Here is a 22,222-nt window from a genome sequence, read left to right as displayed (position 1 = left end):
GTTTTTACAGATAAGATTGTTGAGGCTTTGAAAGGTAAATGGCCCAAAGTCACACAGCTAGAAATCTGTTGAGCGAGGACTTTGGACTCGTCCTGGAAGCATTGAGTATAGATCACTTACTGGAAGTGTCTTCCAATGAAAGAGAGCCAGAAATGAACATAGTAAAAGTCAACATGTAAAAAAGTATACATCGGAAGTAAAAATGGATCTTATGGGAAAAGTAAAGAGTCTAGGAAGAATACCAGCACTTTTCCTCTTTTTCCCTTATTCCCTAATTGGCCAGTGTGCATTTTTTTCTAAGGATAATTTTGAACTTTGTTGGAATTCAATAAGAGTATTGCTTTTCCTTAGAATCATCAATTTGGTTAATGGTACTACCATCCATCAATCACCCAACATATAAAAACTTTACTGATAATTTTCACTCCTCTCATCCATCCAATTAGTTAATTAAATCTGTCCACTCTTCATTACCACTGTTTTGTCCCCAGGCCTCCCTGTCACTCTTTTTAGACCATCACGACAGTTTGCAACCTGTTCTTGCCGTCACCCTCTCCAGTTACCCACTGGTTTTCCACACTGTGGTTGGTGCCCCACAATTCCTCTCTCCTGATTTTGACACTGTCCTCACTGTTTCCCAAGTTTTTTGCACTTACCGCTTTTCTGGTACATTTATCCTGATGTAGAAATCACATGGAAAAGGGAGGATGAGTGACTGATACTTTCCCTTTATTTATTTTCCAGTTTTCAAATTAATGGGCTGTTCTTTAGCACCTTCCAAAGATGATCACTAATCATTTTTAGCATGATTATGAACCTTGAATTTAAACATATATGATGTGCTTCAATCCCTGTAGTTATTACCCTTATTGATCCTCAAATGATCCCATATTTGGGCAATGGAAGCTTATTTATATTGGCTTCAGAGTCCTTTTGACATGCCCTAGGAGTTTTTGATGGCTTCCTTACTTTTCAGTATAAGATATTCCAGGGTCCTCTTGTACATTTCTGCTGTAGACCCCACCATCAGCCATTTAAAAAATGGAGCCCTTGTTTCTTCTTTTGGAGGGGAATGTTATTTAGATATCACAGTATAATTATTAGGAGTATTATTGCTACTAGATGGGTCATTGTTTTAAAGCCTTTCCTGGATACACAACTATAATTTTCCTTTAAGATAAACTATATCATGAGTTCTTATTGATAAAGATATGTATCCCCTTTCGACAAATACAAATATTCAGTGATACCTACATAATTGTCATTTTGTTTATCCCACCGTATATACACAACGGCCTCAGAATAACAATACAGCACAACCGTCAACAATGTGATTATTGGAAGCAATTTACAATATGTGTGTTTGCAAGTGTGCACAGTTGCACTTTTGGGCAGGCCTTTTTTGTCCTTAAAGTATATCCCACTAGAAATCTGCACTTAAGTTGTGTTTTAAAGTCACTTGACTTGTTATAAAGCAGAAACTAACACACCATTGTAAAGCAATTATACTCCAATAAAGATGTTAAAATAAATAAATAAATAAATAAAATAAAGTCACTTGAATTATAATTTCTACAGTCATACAACCAACAGGATACACAGTTTGGGCCATTTACTTAATTTTACTTTTGATTTTTAATATTGGTTTTTAAATATAATTTTGAATTAGGTATGATGTTTACACAGTTCAAAAGTCAAGTCTACAGAAGAAGACATATTCAAAGAAGTCCAACTATTCCCTTTCTCTCCTTCTCATATAGGTAACCATCCCTCATCCTTTCTTGGATAAACAGTAGCACACTGTACACACTGAGGGCTTTTTTGTTTGTTTGTTGATTTTTGTTTTGTTTTGCTTTGCTTAGGAATATATTCTGGAGATAACCTTGCAGTAGTATATGGAGATATTCCTCATTCTGTTCTATAGCTGCTTAGTACTCCATTGTGTATATGTACAGTAGTTTATTCAGTCAGTCCCTTACTGATGGATATTTGGACTATTTCTGCTTTTGCAAATAGTGCTGCAGTGAATAGCCTTGTATATATAATAAGAAGATCTTAAGTTGGATCTTTAAGACGATTTCTACCTTAATGAAACTTAAAGACATCCAGCGCAGTGTGGTAATGAAAATGTGAAGTACCAGGTCGTTAGTTAATTGGCCTTTTCGTGGTGATATAGGTTATTGTAATAGCAGATGGTTTGCTCAAGGTTTTTATTCAATTCCCTCACTTGTAATTGGCTATAACTTGCACCTCTCTGCTTCAATGAGATATTGTGAAGATCACATAGGCTTAACGTAGCAGCAGTGTAAGACTGACATGAACTTATTAAAAACAACGTATTTTCATGACCCCTTGCTGTATCCCTTTTTCCTTTTCCCATCTTTTTTTTTCTCTCATAATTTCTAAGCACTTTGGTTAAAGCTCTTTTAAGCAAACTGTTTTTTGTCCTTGATAAAGCAGATAAAGGATTAAATACAAGTGCCTCTGAGCTCTTGCCCAGGTGAGTGATGGGAGGTTGGGCCTCTGTACTGGGGGTGGCTATAGGTCTCTCAGCTGGACTGCTGGCCATCTTTCTGTATGAAGTCTAGAGGAAACGAGGTTTTCAGGCATGAGTCCTGAACTTTGAAGGGAGATGGAAGTTCTAAATATACGCCTAGCCTTGGTGTTCTGGACACTTGCAATTGAACTTTGTTCTTTCTCTTTTAAATACTAACTGAAACCAAAGCCTTACACCTGTCTTTTATTGTTAGTAATATGAAATTCAGGAAAGAAGGGAGAAATATTTTAATTAGAAATATTAGAAAAAAATTTATATGTGTTTCTGTAAGTAAATATGTAGACAATTGTAAAAGTTATGTTTTCTAGTCTACTGGGGTAGATGGAATAGTGGTTGGAAATGGTAAGTAATAAAAATATTTCACAGAGTGAAGTCTTGTTTTTTTCCAATGATCTTTCTTTCTTCACTCTTATTAAAAAATCCACGAAGCTATAGTTCATAGGGCAGACTCAAAATCCACAGCAACCCTCACTGGCCATCTTCAATTCCCATGGTTTGCCCTACTAGCAATTATTTCCTCAAATTAGGGCTGTCAGATTTAGCAAATAAAAATACAGGATGCTCAGATAATTTGAATTTCAGGTAAACAACAACTAATATTTTTAGTATAAGGAAGTTCTGTGCAATATTGTTGACATTTTTGTACTACAAACGTACCCACTGTTTGTCTAAAATTTGAGTTCAGCTGGATATCCTCTATTTTACCTGGCAACCCTCTTCCAAACCAAGTATGTTAGGAGCCTCATTTAACAAGTCAGGGGCCTTTAAGTGATATTAATTGATGCCACCATGCATTGAATTCTCTTGACTAGGGGTCTCTTCACTAGTTGTCCTTCCAGTTTTGCTTGCACTGCTTATGTCATCATGTCAGTGGTTCGGTATGAAACAAACCTCTTTATGCCATTTGTGCTGGTTACTGCGATTACATTATTTAAAGTATTACAGTCACCATTCAAATGTGAGTGTGAAAAGAGAGCTGTTTCTAAGAAAAGAGAGTTGAATGTATTGGGGTGACTCTTGAAATTTCAGGGCTCCACTTAAATGCTTAAAATTTAAAAAGCTGTCATTGGGTTATGGGTGAGATAGCTGCAGTGCCCTGCTGAGCCATACAGAAGCCTGAGGAAATTTTTTTAAAAAATCAGTAATACTGATGCTATCTTTATTTAAAGTACTGATTTTGTTCATCATGGGTTTTCTGTGTTAACTTAGATTTTTTAAAAAACAGGTTTATTGAGTTTTAATTCACATACCATAGGATTCATTCATTTAAAATATGCAATTCCTAGGGCTTCCCTGGTGGCGCAGTGGTTGAGAGTCCGCCTGCCGATGCAGGGGACGCGGGTTCGTGCCCTGGTCCGGGAGGATCCCACGTGCCGCGGAGCGGGTGGGCCCGTGAGCCATGGTCGCTGAGCCTGCGCATCCGGAGCCTGTGCTCTGCAACGGGAGAGGCCACAACAGTGAGAGGCCCGCGTACCGCAAAAAAAAAAAAAAAAAAAAAAAAAGGTGCAATTCCTATTTATAATAGCCAAGGCATGGAAACAACCTAAATGTTCATTGACAGATGAATGGATAAAGAAGATGTGGTACATATATATAATGGAGTATTACTCAGCCATAAAAAATGATGAAATAATGCCATTTACAGCAACATGGATGGACCTACAGATTATCATATTAAGTGAAGTAAGTCACACAAAGACAAGTATCATATGATATCACTTATATGTGGAATCTGAAAAAATGATACAAATGCACTTATTTACAAAACAGAAACAGACTCACAGACATAAGAAAACAAACTTATGGTTACCAAAGGGGAGAGGTGGGGGAGGGATGAATTAGGAGTTTGGGATTAGCAGATACAAACTACTATACATAAAATAGATAACCAACAAGGGCCTACTGTATAGCACAGGGAACTATATTCAGTATCTTATAATTAACTATAATGAAAAGTAATCTGAAAAAGAGTATATATGTGTGTGTGTATATATATATATATATATATATATATATATATATATATAAGTGAATCACTTTGCTGTATACCTGAAACTAATACAACATTGTAAATCAGCTATAATGTGCAATTCCATAATTTTTAGTAAATTCACAGATATGTGCAAATATTACCACAGTCAATTTTGGTATATTTTTATCACCAGAAAAATAAACCCCTGCTCTTTAGATAACTCCCCTCCCACCCTCTATCTCCTTCAGCCCTAAGCAACTACTAATCTACTTCCTGTCTCTATGGTTTGCCTTATTCTGCACATTGCATGTGAATGGAATCATACAAAATGTTACCTTTTTTGACTGGCTTCTTTAAGTTAGTGTAATGTTCTCAGTGGTCATCCATGTTGTAGCATGAATCAACACTTCATTCCTTTTTGTGGCTGAATGGTATTCCATGATATGGCTATAACACATTTTATTCACTCATGAATTGATGGTCATTGGTGTTGTTTCCTATTTTGGGCTATTTTGAACAGTGCTGCTATGAACACGCATGTAAAAGTTTTTGTTTGATAAGCTGTTTTCAAATCTTTTGAGTATATTCCTAGAAGTGGATGTGCAAGTCATATGGTAATTCTATGTTCAACTTATTTAGGAACTGCCAAACTGTATTCCACAGAAATTGCACCATTTTGCAAAAATTCCCACCAACAGTGCACAAGAGTTCCAGTTTCTCCATTCCCTAGTCAACATTCATTATTACCTGGTTTTGTTTTGTTTTTCCTAATACCCATCCTCATAGGTGAGAAGTAGTATCTCAATGTGAATTTGATCTGTTTTTTGCTAAGGATTAGTGATGTTGAGCATCTTTTCATGTGTTTTTTGGTCATTTGCATATCTTCTTTACAGAAATGTCTCTTTGTGATCTTTGTTCATTTCTTAATTGAGTTTTTTGTTGTTGTTGAGTTGGAGTTCTGTATATTAATCCCTTGTCAGACATATATTTGCAGATATTTTCCCCCATTCTGTAGGTTGTCTTTTCACTTTTCTTGATAATATACTTTGGTACACAAAAGTTTTTAATTTGATGAAGTTCAAATTATCTATATTTTCTTTTGTTGTTTGTGCTTATGGTGTCATATTTAAGAACTGTTTGCCAAACCTGAGGGCATAAGGATTTACCTCTGTGTTTTCTTCTAAGAATTTTATCATTCAGCTGTAACATTTAGGTTTTTGATTCATTTTAGTTATTTTTGTATATTGTATGAAGTAAGGGTCCAACTTCATTCTTTTGCATGTGGCTATCCAGTTGTGCTTAGTGCCATTTGTTGAAGGGACTGTCTTTTCCCTACTGAATGATCTTGGCACCCTTGTTGAAAATCAGTTGATTTTCAACAAATAAAGCCACAGATACATGGCTTTATTTCTGGATTATCAATTCCATTCTATTGATCTCTATGTCTGTTCTTGTGCCAGCACCACACAGTTTTGATTACCATTGCTTTGTAGTAAGTTTTGAAATTAGGAAATTTGAGTCTTCCCACTTTGTTCTTGTTTTTCAATATTGTTCTGACTGTGCTAGGCCCCTTGCAATTATATAGGAATTTTAGAATCAGCTAGAAAGTTTCTACAAAGAAGTCAGTTGAGATTCTGATAGGGTCTATGTTAAAGCTTCAGATCAGTTTGGGGAGAATTGCCATCTTAACATTATTAATTCAATCCATGAACGTGGGATGTTTTCCCATTTATTTAGATCTTATTGAACTTTTTTTTCCAGCAGTGTTTTGTAGTTTTCAGGATATAAGTTTTGTGCTTCTTAAATTTATTCCGAAGTGTTCTTTCCTTTTGCATGCTATTATTAATGAAATTGTTCTCTTAATTCCATTTTATATTGTTTATTGCAAGTGTATAGAAGTACAATTGAATTCTATATATTGAAATTGTATCCTGTAACCTTGCTGAACTCATTTATTAATTCTAATAGTCTTTTACCCAATTCCTTAGGATTTTCTATACGTAAGTTCATGTCATCTGCTAAAAGAGAAAGTTTCATTGCCTCCTTTCCAACCTGGATGCCTTTTATTTTTTTTCTTGACCAATTGCCCTGGCTACTACTTTGAGCCCATTGTTGAATAGAAATAGTGAGAGCAGTTACCCTTGTGTTGTTCTTGATTGTACAGGGCAAGCATCCAATCTTTCACCATTAAGTATTGCATTAAATTAGCACTTATCTTGATTACTGAGTTTGGGAAAACCCTCAAAATTTTCAGCCTGAGATGTCACTCAGTTCACCTCAGTCCCGGACCTGCAGTTTTAAAAGATTTGGAGGAAATTGTAACAACTCCTAAGGATTCTGAATTCATACTGCTGTGCAAGTGGCTTTATCTTCTCTTTCTGTTTTGAAGAAAACAAATCTATAAATCACAGTTCATGCATTCATTGTTTTGGGTGAGGTTAACTTATGGAATAAGATCCAATTAGCAGGCCGATATACAAAGAAAAAGCCTTGTCTCTAGATCAAATGATAAGGCAAGTCACAAATGATTCTTATTTCAACTTTTTTGATTAATCAACAAACTTCAGGCCTGTATATATCTCATAATATGACTCATACTATGGATATGAAAGATTGTATAAAGTATAGAGCTACCTGAACTTCCCTTCCTTCCTTCTTTCATTTTGTTAAGTTTGCTAAATTTACCTGGTAGGGACCCAGAAAAACTGTTATCTTTATCCAGACCTGCATGTTCTGTGTACTCCCTTGAATTCCTTGCACAGTAAAAGTTGAGTGACCTAATTAGTAAAGTGGAGATTTATTTTGGAAAAGTTTTTGTCTGGAATGTTGGCTTTCTATGGAGTTCTGATTAGTGAATTGTCATTTAAAGGTTTTTACCATATTTGAAAGTCACTCACTAAAAAGAGAGAAAACTCTAGTAAATGGACTGTACTCACTGTGGTCAGACAGACCAGGTTTTGATTGTTTTTCATTTAATTGACTCATGTTGATTATGACTGAATGGGGTGTTAAAACAGTATTGTATCTTTTTAAAAGGAAATTCTTTGTCTTTTTAATTTAACATTGAAGAATATGATAAACCTTTAAGAGACAGATTACAATTAAATACTCACATTTTTTGCTAAGATTGATTGTGGTATATAAATTACAGTGGATCTTAATTAAAGAGAGTTCTTAATATAATTAGCTGATCATGTGGGTAGAATTCAATATATTCTTCTTGGTCAAAATAACAAATATATATGTATAATATGTATTATATAAATTATAATATAAATTATATAATATATATAAATGAGTAGACTTTTCAAAATCTGTTTGAATTTTTCAAATTTTCCACATAAAAATTTTGTCCAAAAGATAAGCACCTTCTATTCATATTGCCCTAAGTTATTTGGGGGAATGACTGATACTTTTTAAAGAAATGTTATACTGATTTTATCACTGGGAAAGAAATACTTTCATTTCTTTTGCTATTATTTAGATTTTGCTTAGTGTTTAGAGCGTGGACTTCAGATTTCAGCTATAGATTGATTTGAAAACTAGACTCCTTCAGCTTAAAGGCCTCTGGTGCAGAGACAATAAAATGATTCATTCTTTATTTTTATAATACTAGAAAAATATAATGTAATAAAACACTGCATTGCATCTAGATTTTTTGAGAGTCTCTTGGAGCTTGGTTATTCCATTATATTGGAGATAAAAGCGTTTTTGTTTTAAGATAGCTTATGAATCTCATTTTGCTCGGATAAACAGCTTTCTGGTAAAGTGATTACTGTAATATAAAAGCACTTAAGAATGTTACCCTTTGGAACATGGAGGACAAATTGAATTTTGGCCTGCTAGCATGGGGATGGGAAATAAACAACCTTCACCTGCTTGCTTAAACTAACCCCAAACTGGAAGCTTTAATAGATGAACCCACTTAATTGTCTTCCCCAGTAAAATGCACAATAAGTTTTTGTTTCTCTTCCCTGATTTTCTGTATAGATTTCATTAAAAAGGTTTTTTTGTAAGCCTTTTTCTTCACCTTCATTGTCTTTCTCCCTCTCTCTCTTTTTTTTTTTTTTTTTTTTTGCGGTACGCGGGCCTCTCACTGTTGTGGCCTCTCCCGTTGCGGAGCACAGGCTCCGGACGCGCAGGCTCAGCGGCCATGGCTCACGGGCCCAGCCACTCCGCGGCATGTGGGATCTTCCCGGACTGGGGCAAGAACACGTGTCCCCTGCATCGGCAAGCAGACTCTCAACCACTGCGCCACCAGGGAAGCCCTCTCTTTTTTTAATTGAGGTATAATTGACGTATAACATTGTGTTAATTTCAGTTATGCAACATAATGAATCAATATTTGTATATATTGTAAAATGATCACCTCAGTAAGTCTAGTTAACATCTGTCACTGTACATAGATACAACTTTTTTTCTTGTGATGGGAACTTTTAAGATTTACTCTCTTAACAAATTCCAAATGCAATACAGTATTAATAACTACAGTCAACTTGCTGTACATTACTTTGTCATTTTCTTTTTTTAAAGTATAATATTTTATTGTACCTAGGGTTTTTTAAATTTTCATTGAAATATAGTTGATTTACAATATTGTCTTAGTTTCAGGTGTATAGCAAAATGATTCAGTTATATAGATATATGTATATATGTATGCTTTTTTATATTATTTTCTGTTATGGGTTATTACAAGATACTGAGTAGAGTTCCCTGTGCTATACAGTAGGTCCTTGTTGGTTATCTATTTTATATACAGTAATGTATATATTTTAACCCCAAACTCCTAATCTATCCCTCCTCCCACTTTTCCCCTTTGGTAACCATAAGTTTGTTTTCTGTGTCTGTGAGTCTATTTCTGTTTTGTAAATAAGTTCACTTGTATCATTTTTTTTAGATTCCACATATAACGATATCATATGATGTTTGTCTTTCTCTGTCTGACTTAGTTCACTTAATATGATAATCTCTAGGTCCATCCATGTTGCTGCAAATGGCATTACTTCATTCCCTTTTAATGGCTGAGTAATATTCCATTGGGTATATGTACCACATCTTCTTTATCCATTCATTTATTGATGGACATTTAGGTTGCTTCCATGTCTTGGCTGTTGTAAATAGTGCTGTAATGAACATTAGGGTGCATGTATCTTTTCAAATTATAGTTTGAAACTAGAACTACCATATGATCCAGCAGTTCCACTCCTGGGTATATAGCTGAAAAAAAAAGAAAACACTAATTTGAAAAGATACATGCACCCCAGTGTTCATAACAGCATTATTTATAATAGCCAAGATATGGAAGCAACCTAAGTGTCCACCAACAGATGAATGGATAAAGAAGATGTGATACACACACACATGCATGCACACGTGCACACACACATAATGGGATACTACTTAGCCATAAAAAAAGAATGAAAATTTTGCCATTTGCAACAACATGGATGGACTTGGAGGGTATTATGCTTAGTGAAATAAGTCAGACAGAAAGACAATTACTGTATGATCTCACTTATATGTAGAATCTAAAAAATAAAACAAGCTAGTGAATATAACAAAAAAGAAACATACTCACAGATATAAAGAACAAACTAGTGGTTATCAGTGGGGAGAGGGAAGGGGGTAGGGGAAAGATAGGAGTAGAGGATTAAGAGATTCAAACTACTATGTATAAAATAAAGATGATTCAAGGATATATTGCACAACACAGGGAATATAGCCAATATTTTACAATAACTATAAATGGAGTATAGCCTTTAAAAATTGTGAATCACTTTGTTGTATACCTGAACTTATATAATATCAACTACACATCAATACAATTTTTTTTTAAATGTGGAGACAAACAGTAATGTGTCTTTAACATGCTGTAGATTTTCTCTAGGTTTCTGCCACACTCAAGCACACACACAAATTGAGGTTGAACATCTTTTCTTATGCTTCTTCTCTTTGTTTTTACTCTTCTTCTATGAAAACCCTGTTCAAATACTTGCCCACTGTGTTGCTCATCTTTATTAATGATTTTGGGGGGAATACTTTACGTACGATGAGCCTTAAACTTTTGCCTGTTGTATGTCTCTCCACTTCCCCTTGTCTTTTTTTTTTTTTTTTTTGCGGTACGCGGGCCTCTCACTGTTGTGGCCTCTCCCGTTGCGGAGCACAGGCTCCGATGCGCAGGTTCAGCGGCCATGGCTCACGGGCCCAGCCGCTCAGCGGCATGTGGGATGTTCCCGGACCAGGGCACGAACCCGTGTCCCCTGCATCGGCAGACGGACTCTCAACCACTGCGCCACCAGGGAAGCCCGCCCCTTGTCTTTTAAGTTTGTTATGGTGTGTTGCACCACATAAAATTGTAACCTTTTTTTTAACTAACAAACTTACAGACCACTTTTATTTTCTTTATGGCTTCTGTGTTTTGTGTTGGCCCTTGGAAAGATTTTATTTATGTCATATTAAAAAGATATTCTCTCCCATTCAGTAGGTTACCTTTCTGTTTTCTTGATAGTTTCCTTTGCTGTGAAAAAGCTTTTAAGTTTGATTGGGTCCCATTTGTTTATTTTTGCTTTTGTTTCCCCTATCCATGGAGACAGATCCAAAAACATATCTCTAAGACCAAGGTCAAAGAGTCTACTGCCTTTGCTTTTTTCTAGGAGTTTTATGGTTTAATATCCAAAATATATAAAGAACTTATACAGCTCAATTTAAAAAAATAAATAACTTGATTAAAAAATGGGCTGGGGATTTGAATAGGCATTTTTCCAGAGAAGACATACAGACTGCCAACAGGCACATGAAACGATGCTCAACATCACTAATCATCAGGGAAATGCAAATCAAAACCACAGTGAGATAGCACATTACACCTGTTAGGATGGCCATCATCAAAACAACAAGAAATAATAAGTGTTGGCAAGGATGTGGAGAAAAGGGAACCCTTGTGTACTTTGGTGGGAATTAAATTGGTGCAGCCACAGTGGAAAACACTATGGAGGTTCTTCAAAAAATTGAAAGTAGAACTACCATATGATCCAGTCCATTCCTAGGCATTTATCCGAAGAAAATGAAAATACTAATTTGAAAAGATACATGCACCCCAATGTTCATAGCAGCACTATTCACAATAGCCAAGATATGGAAGCAACCTGAGTGTCCATCAACAGATGAATGGATAAAGATGTATATACAATGGAATATTACTCAGCCATAAAAAAGAATGAAATAATGCCATTTGCAGCCACATGGATGGACCTAGATTATCATACTAAATGAAGTAAATTAGACAGAGGAAGACAAATGCTAACTTTCCAGAGTAAGACTGGGAAGGGGAATGACGAGAAATTAATTCTTCCTTAACCAGGTAAATGGCGGGGGGTGGGGTGGACTTAACCTCAGACAGAGGTTGATTAAGTGAGAGAGATTAAATATATAATTTAGGTTAAGAATTTTGGTGGGTGGCAGAGGGAGACATACTATAATGTCACTCCTATAGATAAGAGTTGTAAACATGAAGTTGCAAGAAATGAAGCCGGCTAAGTTTGTCTATTGACACTTAATAAATGTTAGTTAGATGAAGTTTGGCCCTTATTATATGAGGACAGTAACTATTAGAAAATCAGATAGAATTGCATTAATACAAGGGTAATAACTTCAACGTTGGTAAAAAGACGAATGACAGCATTAACCAACAGTATATCCCAAAGGCATTCCTAAAGCCTGTTATGAGTGTCAACATGAAAAGGGACTTCCAGTGGATCATATCACAGAAGGAAGGAGTAGTAGTATTGCAAAAAGCAGTGGAACTGCATGGTGTGGGTGTATGGTGTATACCTGTATCGATAAAGAGCAAGATGGTAGTGACCACATGGGGCAGGTTGCCCCCATGACTGTAGAAAGAAAAGTGAAATTATGGAGAAGAGTGGGTCAGTCACCTTGGCATACGGCCTGGGGCAGGAAGAAACTTATGCAACATAGGGATCCAGTCTATTTGGTCAGAGGAAGCCAGGCAGGCTGATCTCTTACATAAAAGGTGTGTTCTGAAATCAGCTGTCACTGCAACCGTTTGTACAGTGCAACTGTCATCCTTCATAGCATTGCACATTTTGTTAGGGGTGCATATGTGGGAACATTCTACATAGTCCTAGCTGGTTTTAGATTTTCTCTAGGGAAAATCACCACCCAGCTCAAATCTGACGCTCGATTGTTTTAGGGTAGGACCTCTCAGTACCACAGGTGGGAGGGGAGCATGGTGTCTGTCATGTGTGAAAACTGAATGATTCGATAGTCTATGACATTTAAAAAATTAACTTTTATATAGCAAACTATGCCTGTTTCTTAAATTCCACATTTTGCAATTTCAAAATGATTTTGATTTTTTCGTGATGCAGCTACATATAACTTGATTTAGCGAAAGGCAATTATGTACAATTTTTCTACATTTTGCAGTTTTTCGATTTTGTAGTGTTTAGCACTTTTCACTGATATTTTCTGTCAGCTTTTATTTTCTGTATTTATCAGAATTTTAGTTGAAGACAAATGATTATAGAAACACTTAAAATTTCTTTTATATAACTTCGACTTAGTTCATAAGCAGGGCTTTCCTTACATGGTGTGAAATTGGTTAGGCATATCTCGAATCTCATTATTTTTAAGGCTGTTGGTTCTTAGATAGGGTAGGAAAGTGAGACTGTGGGTTTTAATTAAATGCTAAGTCATAAACTAGAATCTCTATTTGAAATATTATCTAACTATATGACAGGTGATTGAGAATTACTAGGTTTGTGAATTACTTAAAAATTCTTAAGAGTAAAATTGGTTGAACTTAGGCAAGATATCTCAGCCATCAAAAACAGTCTTGTCAGTTTTATTTCTTGTGATCTAAGTAGAATATTTTAAAGGCAAAGCGAAAATTAGGTCTTTGTCAGGTGTGTGCTCTGAGTAACGACTAGTTTCCCTTTTATTCATCAGAGTATTTATGGCCATGGAGAACTGTGTCTTTTTAATTACATGGTGTGTCTGGGTATATATTTGTCCTTTCTTTTTTTTTTCTTAAATGCTGGCATTTGTCTTATCTGCTTTATCTACACAGTCCTTACTTTAGGGCAGAGATAATATATTGTACATTTTTACTTCTTTTTTATTAAAATATTTCAAGCATAGGGAAAAGTACAGAGACCAATATAACAAACACTCATATAACCCCCATTTAGCTATGTAATACCTTAACATTTTGCCATTTTTGTTTCAGATCCTTAGCAAAATGCTAGATACAGGCGCAGCTCCTTGGCGTATCTCTCCCCAGTTGCATTCCTCTCCCTTCCTCTCTGGAGGTAACGACTATGCCAAATTTTCTCATCGTTCCTATGAATATTTTTATGCTTTTCCTACATATGTACGTATGTGTCTGTATGTCAATCTGGTATTATCCTATGTGCTTTTGAAATTTATTCCATAGTATTGTACTACTTTTAGTTTACATTTTTTTTTACTGAAGTATAGTTGACTCACATTGTTATGTTAGTTTCAAGTGTACAGCAAAGTGATTCAGTTATACATATACACACACGCACACACACATATATATATATTCTTTTTCAGATTCTTTCCCCTTATAGCTTATTACAAAATATTGACTATAGTTTCCGGTGCGATACGGTAGGACCTTGTTGGTTATCTATTTTACATATGGTAGTGTGTATCTGTTAACCCCAAACTCCTAATTTATCCCTCCCTTCCCTTTCCCCTTTGGTAACCATAAGTTTGTTTTCTATGTCTGTGGGTCTATTTTTGTTTTGTATATAAGTTCATTTGTATCATTTTTTTTTTTAGATTCCACACATAAGTGATATCATGATATTTGTCTTTGTCTGGCTTACTTCACTTAGTATGATAATCTCTAGGTCCATCCATATTGCTGCAAATGACATTATTTCATTTTTTATGGCTGAGTAGTATTCCATTGTGTATGGGTGTGTGTGTGTGTGTGTGTATACACACACGTACACAGACACACACACAGACATCACGTCTTTATTTGTTCATCTGTTGATGGACATTTAGGTTGCTTCCACATATGTCTTGGCTATTGTAAATAGTGCTGCTTTGAACATTGGGGTGCATGTATCTTTTTGTATTATGGTTTTCTCTAGATATATGCCCAGGAGTGGGATTGCAGGGTCATATGTTAGCTCTATTTTTAGTTTTCTAAGGAACCTCCATACTGCTCTCCATAGTGGCTGCACCAACTTAATGTTCCCACCAACAGTGCAGGAGGGTTCCCTTTTCTCCACACCGTCTCCAGCATTTATTATTTGTAGACTTTTGATGATGGCCATTCTGACTGGTGTGAGGTGATACCTCACTGTAGTTTTGATTTGCATTTCTCTAATAATTAGTGATGTTGAGCATCTTTTCATGTGCCTTTTGGCCATCTGTATATCTTCTTTGGAGAAATGTCTATTTAGATCTTCTTCCCAATTTTTGATTGAGTTGTTTGTGGTTTTTTGATAGTGAACTGTATGAGATGTTTGTATATTTTGGAGATTAATCCCTCGTTGTTTGCATCGTTTGCAAATATTTTCTCACATTCTATAGGTTTTCTTTTTGTTTTGTTTGAGGTTTCCTTTGCTGTGCAAAAGCTTTTGAGTTTAATTAGGTCCCATTTGTTTATTTTTGATTTTATTTGCATTAGTCTAGGAGACAGATCCAAAAAGATCTTGCTATGATTTATGTCAAAGAATGTCCTGCCTCTGTTTTCCTCTAGGAGTTTTTTTAGCATAATGCTTTTCATATTTACCTGCTCTAGTATCTTCCGTTATGAAAACAAAGTAAAACAAAACATTATCTACTTCTATCCTATATCCCTCTCCATCTACCACCTATTTTTTTTTTTTTTTTTTTTTTTTCGGTACATGGGCCTCTCACTGTTGTGGCCTCTCCTGTTGCGGAGCACAGGCTCCGGACGCACAGGCTCAGTGGCCATGGCTCATGGGCCCAGCTGCTCCGTGGCATGTGGGATCTTCCCGGACCAGGGCACGAACCCGTGTCCCCTGCATCGGCAGGCGGACTCTCAACCACTGTGCCACCAGGGAAACGCTCTACCACCTATTTATATCTCTTCCTAAGTGAGTGTTGTGTGTGCCTGTTTCCTCTCTTTGTTCTCTCTTGAACCCACAATAATGAAACTTTTCACCACCATTCCATGTAAACAGTTCTTATCAAGGTGACCAGTGACCTCTGGGTTACCACACCCAGTTGTTATTTCTCCATTCTTCACTTAACCTTTCAACAGCATCTGACACACTTGGTTATCCCTTTCTTCATGTAACACTTTAGTTTACCTTTTAGATTACTGCATCTCCCTGGTTTTCCTCCTACCTCATGTCTACTCCTTCTTACTCTTTTTGCCACATTCTCATTAGTTTTTAATTTGAAATAAATTGAACGGAAAAGTATAGACTGAAAATGGAACATCTCTCCCTGCCCCCCTCAAAACCCATATTCCCTCTCACTAATAAAAAATATAAACAAGCTTCATTTGTGTGTGCATGTGTCTATAAAGTTCATAGGTGGCAACAGTGCCTCATTTTAAATTACAATTATTTGTTTCTTAATTATTTTTATTTACTGTACACTTTCTGTTTATATTATTTGCTCACTTTTACTATAGTGTTTTATTGGTTTTATTGATTAAGTGTTCGTGTTTGTGTGTATAAATTAATATCATTAACTCTGTTGTCTGTCATGTGTATTGTGAATTTTTTTTGAATTTTATTTATTTTTTTATACAGCAGGTTCTTATTAGTTATCCATTTGACAGACATCAGTGTATACATGTCAATCCCAATCTCCCAATTCATCCCACCACCACCACCACCCCCACTGCTTTCTCCCCTTGGTGTCCATACGTTTGTTCTCTACATCTGTGTCTCTATTTCTGCCCTGCAAACCAGTTCATCTGTACCATTTTTCTTGGTTCCACATACATGTGTTAATATACGATATTTGTTTTTCTCTTTCTGACTTACTTCACTCTGTATGACAGTCTCTAGATCCATCCACGTCTCTACAAATGACCCAATTACATTTCTTTTTATGGCTGAGTAATATTCCATTGTATATATGTACCACATCTTCTTTATCCATTTGTCTGTTGACGGGCATTTAGGTTGCTTCCATGACCTGGCTATTGTAAATAGTGCTGCAGTGAACATTGGGGTGCATGTATCTTTTTGAATTATGGTTTTCTCTGGGTATATGCCCAGGAGTGCGACTACTGGGTCATATGGTAATTCTATTTTTAGTTTTTTAAGGAACCTCCATACTGTTCTCCATAGTGGCTGTATCAATTTACATTCCCACCAACAGTGCAAGAGGGTTCCCTTTTCTCCACACCCTCTCCAGCATTTGTTGTTTGTAGATTTTCTGATGATGCCCATTCTAACAGGTGTGAGGTGATACCTCATTGTAGTTTTGATCTACATTTCTCTAATAATTAGTGATGTTGAGCAGCTTTTCATGTGCTTCTTGGCCATCTGTATGTCTTCTTTGGAGAAATGTCTATTTAGGTCTTCTGCCCATTTTTGGATTGGGTTGTTTGTTTTTTTAATATTGAGCTGCATGACCTGTTTATATATTTTGGAGCTTAATCCTTTGTCCGTTGATTCGTTTGCAAATATTTTCTCCCATTCTGAGGGTTGTCTTTTTGTCTTCTTTGTAGTTTCCTTTTCTGTGCAAAAGCTTTTAAGTTTCATTAGGTCCCATCTGTTTATTTTTGTTTTTATTTCCATTACTCTAGGAGGTGGGTCAAAAAAGATCTTGCTGTGATTTATGCCAAAGAGTGTTCTTCCTACGTTTTCCTCTAAGAGTTTTATAGTGTCCTGTCTTACATTTAGGTCTCTAATCCATTTTGAGTTTATTTATTTATTTATTTATTTGCGGTACGTGGGCCTCTCACTGCTGTGGCCTCTCCCATTGCTGAGCACAGGCTCCGTACGCGCAGGCTCGGCGGCCATGGCTCACGGGCCTAGCCGCTCCGCGGCATGTGGGATCTTCCCGGACCGGGGCACGAACCCGTGTCCCCTGCGTCGGCAGGCGGACTCTCAACCACTGCGCCACCAGGGAAGCCCCATTTTGAGTTTATTTTTGTGTATGGTGTTAGGGAGTGCTCTAATTTCATTCTTTTACATGTAGCTGTCCAGTTTTCCCAGTACCACTTATTGTGAATTATTTTTCCTGCTTTATCAAATGCCATTTGACTTTGTGGTATTTTTGAAGTACAGAGTTCTAATTTTTTGCTACAATCAGATTTAACAGTTTTTTCCTTTATGGTTCCTGGGTTCTGGCTGCTGCGTACCTTCTCCACTGAATCATTATAAATAATTTCACTAGGGTTTTCTTTAGTACTGCTTCAAAGCTTCCTTTTTTACCTTTAAATCTTTGGTCCTTCTGGAATTTATTTAGTGTATGAAGTGAAGTAGCGTACAACCTATTTATTTTTCTAAGTGACTACCTGATCGTCCCCCAATCGTTTAATCATCTCTATTTCTCTTACTCGTTTGGAGACTACCTTCACTGTAGAGTAATTCCCTGATGTATTTAAATTCCTCACGAGTTATTAAAATAATTTATTTATTTCTGTTTTATTTTTCAAACACTGCAGTGGGATTCTCCCCACTCATCGAACTACTCTTGAAAAAAGGTCATCGTGGACTTTACAGCTGTCAAATCATTTAGCTGTATCTTACTTTGGGCAGAACATGAAACAGTTGAATACCCTCTAACCACTGTTCTTCTGAACTATCCTTCTTTTCACAATTCTCTTAGTTTCCCTCCTACCTATTGTCTCTTTTCTTTGCTAGCTTGTCTTCCTCTGTTTATTGCACAAAAGTGTTCATTGAGTTTGCACTTTCTCCTGGCATGAGTAATATTTTCCAGTCTCATCGCTTAACTGGCTAAATATTCCTGTGTTTTCCTTTCTACTTCCAACCTAAATCTAGACCTATATTTCCAATTTTCTGTTAGATACTATATGTTGGGCCCTGGGTTACTTCTATATGTCTATACAAACCATTGTTGTTTTTAGTGTTTTTCCTCCTTTCTATACCCTACCTCACTTGATATCATCACCATTTCCCCTTGTTACTTAAATAGATTTTGTCTTTGCTATGTCCCCTTATCCCTTTAAAATCTGCCAGTGATCTGTCATAAGTCCTAGATCTTCCTGCCTGCCCTCATAGTCCTTGTCTGTGCTCTCATCTCATGCCTTGATTTTGGAAGTAGTTCTTATCAGTCTCCATACTTCTGGTCTCTCTCTCTGATCCACCACCACATTGCAGGCAGTGTTAATTTTCTAATACATATGTTTGATCATACAAACTCCATGGTTAAAAATGGTTGGTTTCATTTATATCCTGCATAAGTTGATCACATGCACTTACTTCCTCTCTCTTCCTAACTCCATTAAAATGAGAATAAAGAAATGGAAAAATTCAAAAGGACAAAGAGAACAGGAATGGAAACACTGACAGATGTAAGGTTGGAACTATTTTTTTACTTAGAGCAAAGGAAGTTACAACTCCAATATCTTCCCCTATGTGAACTTTCGAGAGAAAGCAACTCATTCTTCCCATAGAATTCCTAATATTTCAAGACTTGGAGGCACCTGGTCTGTAGAAGGCAGGAATGAGTCATGTGATTGAAAGCATGGGCTGTTCTTTGAAAGTCTAAAATAAGTCGCTGAAGTCTCCTGTACCATCACCCCCTCTCTGCTCCTCTGGAGATCAGAGGTTTATTATGTGGAGAATTTGACAGGAGAGCCCCAGACTCAGAGATCCAGGTGCAGCAAGTGGATTGCTTAAAACGATGGGATTAAGTGAAAGTTTGCATACCTAATTTTGGGACCTGTATGTTCTACCCTAGATGTAGTTGGTAAAAAGTTTCATGAATTAATTATTTTCACATTCCCAGATTCCTGATAGTAATCTAGATATAGCTGGTTTTCTCTTGGCACGTCTTCTAAAAAATCATGTAGCCTAAACAAAATTAAAATTTCTCAACCTCTCAGAATTCTCTCACTGGTTAAACACTTTTAGAAAAGGTAAGTCAAAAGTCAGTTGATTTTGAGATGCTTAAAAAATTTATTTTGTTTAGACTACTCAGTTTCTTTACTTGTAATAACAGAGAATATAAGCAGAGAAATGCGATTGTGCAAATAATTATGAATGCTATGTTGTCATTTGATTTGTTTCTTTTTTAGAGTTTTGAAGACCCAAGAAACAGAGTACAGTTGACCCTGAAACAGCACAGGAGTTAGGGGCGCCAACCCCTAAACAGCTGAAAATCCTCGTACTGCTATCTCTGCTGTTAAAAAAAAAAAGAATTGATAAATCGTGCACCCAAGGGCAGGAAGTTGAAACAGTTTGGATAGAATCAGGACTGAAACCCTAGTTCTTTTGATTCCACATATTATGATCTCTAATTGAACACAAGCTTTTCCCCACACTTAGTTAATTTAAAGATTTGTAAAATGGAAATGCAGGTACTATATTTATTGAGAAAAATATGTAAGTGGACCTGCACAGTTCAAACCTGTTTTGTTCATGGTCAACTGTACTTTTTCCCTTTCTACTTCTTTTCCTTTTGCCCCTAAATTAAGGGGCAGGTGAAGGCAGGGAACAATGAAGAAAATCTTTTTTCCTCTAGCTTAATTATTTTAGGTTTTCAAGTAGTTTTATAACAAACAATTATATGAACAAACTAAACTGGATACTATACGTTTTTATCTTCCCAATGCAATAAATTGATTTTATTAACAAGAAACATTTATGTAAATTATACATTTTTGCTGCCCAATATATTTGAAATTAATAGAATACATTAAATATACTCTCTATTGCCAATGCAAAGCATCCACATTACTAAAAACAAATATATACTATAGTTTACTACCACCTTGCCTGCTCCTTTCCCGTAAAAACAATGTTCCTACCTCTATTACCTATTTTATATCTTTAAGGTTTAAAAATCTTTAAACAATCTTTCTATCCTTAATTTTGACCAACCACTTTGAAAATCATGGGCCCTGCATATGGGCCCCACAGGCCTCAAGTCCCGCTGGTAACTCTTCGCTCCTTAACTTCTCTGTCTCACCCAACTTCACACATACACCCCAGGTCTTCTGACTCTCATTTAATCCATCTTCCTTTATACACGGTGGTTTTTCCATAGATCATTGTTGGCTAATGATTTCACATGAAATTAGTCAGTACTCTTTAATGATTTCAGTGTTGAATTTCATAGGTATTTGGACTATTGCAGATTCAGTTTCTTGCTTTTCATAAGCTGTAATATAGATATTAGGTACATGGACATACATTTTGCCTATCACAAAATATGTAAAATATTACAAAGGTAGCATAATGTGAAAATTCTAGTGTTGATTTTCATAGTAAATATTGACTTCTTTTCCTCCTGAACAGGTCATTCTCCAGCTTTTAGAGGTGATGGATCATCTGCATAGAGGGGAATCAGTTGCTGCAATACTCCGTAACCGGTATATTTATGGAAGCAATTTACCTTATAAGTTATATAATGTCTCTTCTGCTTATTTATTTACCTAACATAGTTGGTGCTCAATAAATATTTGTTGAATACCTGGCATAAAATAAAAGTATTTGCTATATGAGTGAATAAAAGAATGCCTGGGTGACAAAGAAATGGAATGAAGAACATGTTAATAACTGTGTGTTCTGAGCTAATGAAAAACATAGAAAATATAATCAGAAATCAAAATCGGTGTACATTGTGAACACCTGGAATTCAGTCAGTGGAGCTATTGATTTGAATTTTTAGTTTTAAAGCATACCAATGAATAAATACTGGTATCTGTTGCTTACGAATAGATGTCTCAACGAAGTATTTTTTTAAATAGCATTGCCCTGTGATTGTGTGTACCTTTCTGTTATTTAAAATTCCAGTTAAAACTTTTTTAGGGAGTTCTGAGAAGTTGAGAGCTTCCTCTGTCAATTTAGGATTTTAAATTCGTGGTTTAAAGAAACATAGACTTTACTTTGCAGCAGTGAAAGAGTATCCCTTATTCCCAATAGTTTAATTGTATGGTTTGGGTGAAATATTTGAAATAATATGCTGGAGTTGTCTGTATCATGGTTCTGACAGTTACTAGTGTAGTCTTGGTTAAGTTTTTTTTGTTTTTTTTTTATAAATTTATTTATTTATTTATTATTTTTGGCTGTGTTGGGTCTTTGTTGCTACAAGTGGGCCCTCTCTAATTGTGGCTAGCGGGGGCTACTCTTTGTTGCAGTGCGCTGGCTTTTCTTGTTGCAGAGCATGGGCTCCAGGCGCACGGGCTTCAGTAGCTGTGGCACGTGGGCTCTAGAGCGCAGGCTCGGTAGTTGCGGCGCACGGGCCCAGCCACTCCGCGGCATGTGGGATCTTCCTGGACCGGGGCACGAACCCGTGTCCCCTGCATCGGCAGGCGGACTCTCAACCACTGTGCCACCAGGGAAGCCCGGTTAAGTTTTTTAATTGCTCTGGGCCTTAACTTTCTCGTCTGTGAATTGGGGATAATAATAATACCTATATCTCAAGGTTGTTTTGAGGGTTAAAAACGGGTCTATTGGGTGTGTGTGTTTGTGTGGAGAGAGAGAGCTTGGCAAGTAATTCACGGTATATCA

At 36.2% G+C, this 22,222-nt stretch overlaps 1 protein-coding gene across 7 annotated transcripts in view; it reads left to right on the top strand.

Moving 5' to 3' along the window:
* Positions 1-22,222, top strand: part of KLHL13 (kelch like family member 13) — a 184,586-nt gene that overhangs the window by 50,666 nt on the left and 111,698 nt on the right. For 3 of the 7 annotated variants that reach the window (XM_049704680.1, XM_049704682.1, XM_004285099.3), the window contains exon 2: positions 21,008-21,081. The exons of 1 other annotated variant lie outside the window; for it this stretch is intronic. Coding sequence is in view for 4 of the 6 variants with exons in the window: in XM_049704682.1 (XP_049560639.1) it covers positions 21,032-21,081 (50 nt within the window). In the remaining 2 variants the exon portion in view is untranslated. Of the gene's footprint in view, positions 1-13,776; positions 13,859-21,005; positions 21,082-22,222 lie in introns of those variants that run through there. 3 more of the 7 variants (XM_033415468.2, XM_049704683.1, XM_049704684.1) reach the window with 3 other exon arrangements.

This window comes from Orcinus orca, chromosome X, assembly GCF_937001465.1.
Source record: "Orcinus orca chromosome X, mOrcOrc1.1, whole genome shotgun sequence".
Taxonomy (NCBI): domain Eukaryota; kingdom Metazoa; phylum Chordata; class Mammalia; order Artiodactyla; family Delphinidae; genus Orcinus; species Orcinus orca.
Note: the sequence above shows the minus strand (reverse complement) of the source record. Positions and strands in the feature narration are given on the sequence as shown.